Below are 7,100 nucleotides of genomic sequence, written 5' to 3'. Positions count from 1 at the left end.
AATAAAGAACTTTTACATAAAAACTTTATTACCACTTAATATAAAACATTAATAAATGAACTATGCATTAACAGATGTAGCACCGTAATTGGCAAATCTACAATATACAAAACATTAAATAAAATAAGTAAATTGTAAAATCATTTATTATCAATATTTACCTTTGGTTGTTTAATCTGTATTCCATTCCTCCCATAACATATTTTTCAATAAAACCAATATTTTGTAACTTCCCCATAGATACAATCAAATGTAAGATTAAATAAATGCAAAACAACAAATAAAATATACCAAAAATGTAGACAAGTGTTAAATAATACCATTCAAAATGATAACCTTGTACTAAATTTATTACAAAATAAGTGTTAATACCGATAACTCCAACACTCATTAAAATGTTAACAGTCTTCGTAAAGCTGAAACCAACAATCATTTTTATCTGATCAAATTAAAAAAATTAAACGACTCACAATCCGTTGACAAATTCACCCATGATTTTTTTGTCGCTGGTGAATGCGATGCAAGGAATCGCCGCAAAGGGCAACTGCAAACTCATGACAGCGTTCAAAATATCATTCATGGCGGTCAGATCCTCCAAGTTTCTGTAAAAGGCTATTATAAAAGTGGGCACAATCGCTATGGATCTAGTTAAAAGAACTCGTTTCCATCTCGCCCACTGTAAGTTCAGGAAGCCTTCCATCGAAAATTGGCCGGCGTACGTTCCTGAAACAAACCCCCGGTGAGTTTGTGTTCTAACGCTTGATAAATTAGTGTACCGGTCATCGTGGAGCTTTGTCCGGCCGCCAAAATACCGACGGCCCAAATGTACATGGCGGCAAGTCCATAGGTGCATCCCAAGAAGATGCCACCTTTGTACAAATCCGCCTCGACGTATTCGTCGTTCTCCTATTAATATAATCAAAATTACACTTTATCAGTTTAGTTAATGTCACAAATAACTTACGGGGAAAATCGAGGCGTTTATGCTCGGGTACTTCAGGCAAGTTTTGTGCTGAAACATTTTAAACAATTGGATGATTTAACACGTCAGTTGCGTCCACTTACAACTTCCCTGTTGGTCTTTTGGTACAACCCCTTCGCGAAAACGGCTATAACAAACAAGTTTATAATGAAACTAACGAATAAGGCGATTGCAGCTTCGATGAAAAAGTAAAAATTTGCCTCGCTAACTTTCTTTGGCTTAGTCCGGTCGATTTCCCTGGACTTGACCAAAGCGGAGTGCAGGAATAAATTGTGGGGCATTATTATGGCACCTATAATCCCGACAGCTTGCAACAAAGCTCTGCTGTCGCAGTTTGAACACCAGGGTATTGCGACTCCCTTTAAAATAGCCAATTCGTCAGGTTTTGAAGCTACGTACTCGTAACCGAAGGATACTGCCATAACTGTTATTAGAAAACCAAAGAACAGTTCCAGCTTCCTTAGACTGTACTTTTCTAGAAACAGGAATGTGAAAGTGTCGATGATTGTTATCAGGACACCACCCCAAATTGGCACCCTATAAAAAAATTAATTTTTACGTCTAGTACTGGATGGTTTGTGGTGGCATTACTTGGTGTTGGACAGAAGGTAAATGGCAACGGCAGTACCGATTACCTCCTGCATATCTGAACCTATAATAGCAATTTCAATCATCAACCATATAATTATTCTTGGAAACTTCTGGTACTTTCTATAACACATTTCAGCCAAATGCAAACCAGTCACCACACCTGAAATTCATTAATTTATGTGTGAATTGACGTACTTATAAATTATTTCACCTAATCTCGCAGACAAACGCTGAATGAGCAACCCTAAAATCGTCGACCAAAGCAGCACCCATAATAATTTGTACCCCACAATTGAGCCACATTCTAAATCACTTTCAACATTACCGGGATCTAAAAACGCTATGGACATCAGAAAGCCCGGACCGGTGAATGCCCATAATTTTTTAAAACTGAACTTCGTCTGAAATAACACTATTGCACTTAATATATTAAGTCAAAGTGCCTGAATTACCTGATCATCTTCCGGTATTAAAATCCGTTCGTCAGCGAAGTAAGTTTGATTGGTCGTCTCATCCTGTACCGATTCGTTTGAAGGGTAAGTGTTGTCCGAGGTGGTGGATTCCACCGATTCCACACCTCGATCACCCTAATAGAACAAAGGATGCAAAAAGCAATGACTCAATTTACTAAGAACTAATTAAACTCACTCTGGCATCGGCGTGCCTGGATGCAGCAACGGCTCGTCCAACCTCCATCTAATCAGGACTGCACAACAATAACGCAATATATAAAAAACCCATTGGCAAATATTTGCCAGGCGCGTGCTTAATTCAGTCAATTTGTTTGTATTAGTAATGCTGGTTAAATCCCCGTAACCGCAGATTATAAAAAAGGAAGCGACTGACTCATTTGTTAGGGAGATAATTTCTTTCTGATACGTTGGATGGGAGAGTTGCAAATTGATAAACAGAACTGGATTGGATAATTGGCACTAATAAAAACATCTTTGTTATTAGAGAGTCTGCGACTCGCAGTGTATTGTTGAACCTTTGTGTACGAGTGTTGTCATTGAAATAAACTAATTAGCATATATTGTTCACAAGATTACATTTATATTTTTAGTTTTTAGAACTATGTTTACTAACATTTAGTGTTTAAATTAAATTAACTTTTAGGTTTAAATGAAAATTCAGTTTAAAGATTTTAAATAATTTATTCACACCTTTTTATTTTTACATAATTATATAAATTATACAATTCAATTTATAAATACCTGTTGTTTATAAAATACAATTTAACTGTAACAACTAAAAAGTTGTCTGAAAAAAATTGCAGAATAGTTAAAATTATCGTTTATTCAGAATTTTCTGCCACTCCCTGTCCAATTGTTTCTTCTCGTTCTTGTCCTTGTGCTTCCTGGACCTCCGACCGTCTGCCACCTTCAGGCCGTACTAGAAAGCTGTCTTGGGTAACGCCTGGCTGGCATGCTTCTGCTCCCCCAACTTTAAGCGCATGCGCAAGTGAGATAACTCCAAATACCGACACAAAACGAAGTTCCCGAACATTGCCGATTCTTCAGTTTCGAAAACTACTTGATCGTGTGCCTGTCTGATCGATTCAGTTGTGAAAAGGTACTGCACCTCTTTTGATTACATTTATTGATACAATTATCAAGGATGAATAAATTTTAAATAATTTATTCACACTATTATTTTTACATGAATTCTTATATAAATTATATAATTCAATTATTAAATACACATTATATACAGACTACAATTTAACTGTATATTTTATAACTATAAAAAAGTATATAACTAAAACGTTATCTCAATAAAAATTGCCAAGCAATTAAAATTATCGTTTCTTCTGTATGATATTCTGAATTTTCTGCCACTCCCTGTCCAAATGCGCCTTCTCGTTCTTGTCCTTGTGCTTCCTGGACCTCCGACCGTCTGCCATCTTCAGGCCATACTGGAAAGCTGCCTTGGGCAACGCCTCCTTCTGATTCATGTAGTCGGAATACTCCTCGGCGGTGTCAAAGTCCCACCGCCCTATCGGGCCCTTCTTATTGCCTAGATCCATCTTCGAATAGTCGACCTCATCATCCGAATCATCGATGGCGTCGTTCATCTCCTCCAAACCAGGATAACATTCGGCGTAGCCCTCCGGCTCACGTTCCAACTTCGTCAGTATCTCCGCCGACTTGTTCACCTGTAAAAATTCGTTTACAATCAACAGATAACAGTGTGAGTAAGTGTTATTTACCCTGTAGGACGGAGCAGCGTTATCGACGGGTTCAGTGTCGTGTTTGTCGAAGTAAGGCTGCCTTTTCCTGTCCCTGTCGCGGTCTGAGTGTTTGCTTTTGCTTGGCACATAATCCCCAATGTCGCCGTAGATTGAATCGTCAACATTCGACCGTTTTACTGGAGGTCTGTCCTCGTTTGCGTCGGTCAGATCTATGTCTTTGTCCAGGGAACGTTTATTCTTTTTGTTCTTTCGATTTCCTTGTCTTAAGTAGCTCAGAATTTGTGTCAGTTTGTTGATGACTATGTCGTTTGTTGTTAGGGTCGTTGTGAGTTCGAATGAAGGGACGTCGTTCACTGAACGGATCAATGTTGTGGGAATATCCGTTTCGGCATCATCATCTGCAACAAAAACAAGTGTTACTACATCTCCCAGTTGGAAAATAAATAGTACTGACCTAAATCAATGACGTAGGCCATCCTTCCAGGCACAAACAGCTCACTCCTCTCAATATGCCTGGACTTGAGGGCACAAACAGTGTGATAAATGGCCCTACCAATTTTAGTTTTGAACTTCATCTCCTCCTCCTCCTTTTTCTGCTGCTCCTTCTTTTCCTTCTCCTTTTCCTCAATGCTTTTGGTGGCCAGCTTTTCCATTTCAGCCTCTTGTTCAGTTTCTTTCTGCACGATTTCACTGCGTACCTTCTGTAACAGGGCATAATCCAGACCTTTTACTAAATGGGTGTGCTCCATGTCACCACCCAAGAACTTCGACTCCTGTATCATTTGTCTGCGACGCTCGGCGGCGTCGAAGCCCGACTTTAAGTCTGGGGCGACTGCTCTGTAAGCCTGGGCAGCCTGCACCGGATCATCGGCTTGGTAGTCAGGGTTCAAGCCTTGTCTGTTTGAACAAACGCACATTTAACTAGTTTATTACATTTAATGGGTGATTAAAGGTTACCTTCTTTCGCTGGCACGGTCACGGTACTTTTCAGCCAGCTCTGCCATCTTATTGTCCTCCTGTTTCTTCAGTTTTGCGTAGTAGCTCTTCTTTTTGCGACGCAGGTCGCTCTTGTCCTCCGTTTTGGGGGGCGGCATCGAGCTGGAGTTGGCCATCGCCTCGCGTATGGAGCCCGTAGTCGGTGCCCCAGCTGGCGTAGCCCTGGGTGTCATCAACAACTTGCGGAAGTCGTCGTTGGTTAGACGTTGCGAACCGGGCGTTTCGTTCGGCATGTTGATTGTTTTAGGTCTGGTTCAGAGACTTTAATACAAAGTTCAGGCTGCTAATTTGTTAAAAATATATTGTTGTTTATTATGACACTGAACTAACCTCAATCCTGGAAACGTCAAACACACACCAACAGGTACAGTGTATTAAAATTATAATTCTAAATGCTCATACTTAGGTATATAAGCTATTTAGTTGGTCCTAATTCTGAGTTCTATTTAAAATTTGCCACTTTCTATTATTTTTATTACTGTTATACATTGAACAGGTGTATGGAGTGCAGCCATCTATACAGTAATAGAGTAACTTTACTCACCAACATTTGTTAAAAAACTTGTCAATTTGTAAGTTGATAGTATTGACATTTTTTTGATTTTGTGTCGAAAATTATAAAAATAACGATCTAAAACTGGCTAACTAATTAATAAACCACAAATTACAAAAACCGACAACGAAAGTCCATGGCAAATAAAGCAGAAACCTGCACGCACCGGCGGCCATTGGTTTCGTTTTGTTTGCGTGCATTCCAAGCGCAGGAACGTACACATTCTCAAGGCCTTTAGCAGTTTTGAATCGGTCGTGATTTTTAGGTTCGTTCTCACAAATTTACCACCAGCACACGTTCGTTTGTATTACCGTTCGTTCATACGATCTGCCCGTTGTTGCACCGACTCGAGCCATGAGCGTAACACCAACCCCCGAAGAGTCGAACGTCCCTGAAGAGTACGTCGTCGAAAAAATCATCGACAGTCGCATAAACGAGCAGGGTGTGAAAGAGTACTATTTGAAATGGATTGGGTAGTTTAGTTTGAAGGTGGCACTGTTGGGGCAATTCAATTAACCGAATGAATGTGCAGGTACGATGACAAGGACAACACATGGGAGCCGGAGGAGAACCTGGACTGTCCCGGCTTGATAGCGGCGTTCGAGACGGAGAGGGCGGCCCAGAAGGAGCGGGAGAAGAACAAGAGGAAAGCGGCCAACGATCCGGTGCCCGCCAAAAAGAAGAGCAGTGACGAAAAGAAGTGTCTTGGATTTGACAGGGGATTAGCAGCTGAAAAAATTATAGGCGCCACCGACAGTCCTGGTAATTAAACTTTATTTATGGCTGCGAAGCCAAAAAGTATTAAAATACTTATAGAGGGAACAAATGGGGAAACCAAAACAAATAAACATAAACAAAGGACACATGAGTAACTCTAACAAAACAACTATATTTAATCATATTTTTTAGGTCAATTAATGTTTTTGATAAAGTGGTCTGGTACAGATGAAGCAGATTTAGTGCCAGCAAAACAAGCCAACATAAAGTGCCCCCAGATTGTGATACAGTTTTATGAGGAACGGTTAAAATGGCACTCACCTAGCTTAGAAGAAAACAACAAGCCTGTAGATTAGAACGTCGTACATTGTTAATTTTATAATTAATAACCTTTTTATAAAATTGTAGGGACATTATTTTCCCCTTCAAATATTTGGAAAATTTCTTTAAGTTTTTCTGATTAGTTATTGTAAATATATTTTTTTTTTAATTTTATTTTTACAAAAATCTTATTTTATAAACAAAATCCTAATGATTTGGTTGTAGTTTTATTTACTAATACTCAGTTGTTGCTGATGTGACTTGGAAACTATTTTAGAAAATAAAATTCAATTCCTCATTAAATTACTTAATCTTCATTGCCTTTTGAGTAAATGAATGTGATGTAATGAAAAACCTACAGACATCATATAACAGTCCTTAAAATTTGTGATTTTATTTGTTATTTGATTTGAGTTCACCTGAGTTCACTTATTACAAATATTTTATATTAATTTTATGAAATTCTCTTAATTTATAAAATAAAATCTATTTAATTTACTTCTAGTTTTATGTATTAGAAATGATTTACTACATAAAGGGTCTCCAGACAATTTTAGTTGATTTAAAATCTGAATTAAAAATTAGATGATTTTCTTTGTCTGGAAGTGTGGTACACAATATTATTTACAATATTATATGTTATTATGTTTTATTTTAACAAATATCTACACTTTTACAGAAGAAATCTATTTGATTCCTTAAAATTTATGATTTAAAACCTTTTTTATTTGATTTGAGCTCACCTGAGT

The 7,100-nt window shown here is 38.1% G+C and overlaps 3 protein-coding genes across 6 annotated transcripts; 1 reads left to right on the top strand and 2 right to left on the bottom strand.

The window, feature by feature from the left end:
* Positions 1–6: 6 nt before the first annotated feature.
* LOC109602434 (protein Malvolio-like) lies at positions 7–2,498 on the bottom strand. The gene is made up of 10 exons (XM_049969290.1): positions 2,222–2,498; positions 2,026–2,160; positions 1,785–1,974; positions 1,574–1,733; positions 1,066–1,519; positions 965–1,012; positions 777–906; positions 471–723; positions 162–416; positions 7–97 (listed from the first exon to the last, which is right to left on the bottom strand). Exons 1-10 carry the CDS (start codon positions 2,267–2,269, stop codon positions 61–63), a joined length of 1,710 nt encoding a protein of 569 aa, XP_049825247.1. The 5' UTR covers positions 2,270–2,498; the 3' UTR covers positions 7–60.
* A 697-nt stretch (positions 2,499–3,195) lies between these two features.
* LOC109606438 (protein Red) lies at positions 3,196–5,235 on the bottom strand. 4 transcript variants are annotated; one of them, XM_020022994.2, is made up of 5 exons: positions 5,091–5,231; positions 4,722–5,021; positions 4,219–4,661; positions 3,783–4,162; positions 3,196–3,728 (listed from the first exon to the last, which is right to left on the bottom strand). In XM_020022994.2, exons 2-5 carry the CDS (start codon positions 4,991–4,993, stop codon positions 3,372–3,374), a joined length of 1,452 nt encoding a protein of 483 aa, XP_019878553.1. In that variant the 5' UTR covers positions 4,994–5,021; positions 5,091–5,231; the 3' UTR covers positions 3,196–3,371. The 4 variants fall into 4 exon arrangements, with proteins under 4 accessions (XP_019878553.1, XP_049824624.1, XP_049824623.1 ...); XM_049968667.1 differs by having other exon boundaries at positions 3,196–4,162; positions 4,722–5,040; positions 5,091–5,235; XM_049968666.1 differs by having other exon boundaries at positions 3,196–4,162; positions 5,091–5,235.
* Positions 5,236–5,367: 132 nt separating this feature from the next.
* LOC109606439 (chromobox protein homolog 1-like) lies at positions 5,368–6,565 on the top strand. Its single transcript, XM_020022995.2, has 3 exons — positions 5,368–5,786; positions 5,846–6,075; positions 6,223–6,565. The coding sequence occupies exons 1-3, from the start codon at positions 5,668–5,670 to the stop codon at positions 6,384–6,386; spliced, it is 513 nt and encodes a 170-aa protein (XP_019878554.1). The 5' UTR covers positions 5,368–5,667; the 3' UTR covers positions 6,387–6,565.
* The last annotated feature ends 535 nt before the right edge of the window (positions 6,566–7,100 follow it).

The sequence above is a fragment of the Aethina tumida genome, chromosome 6 (genome assembly GCF_024364675.1).
Source record: "Aethina tumida isolate Nest 87 chromosome 6, icAetTumi1.1, whole genome shotgun sequence".
Classification (NCBI taxonomy): domain Eukaryota; kingdom Metazoa; phylum Arthropoda; class Insecta; order Coleoptera; family Nitidulidae; genus Aethina; species Aethina tumida.
This window is presented reverse-complemented; position numbering and strand designations above follow the sequence as displayed.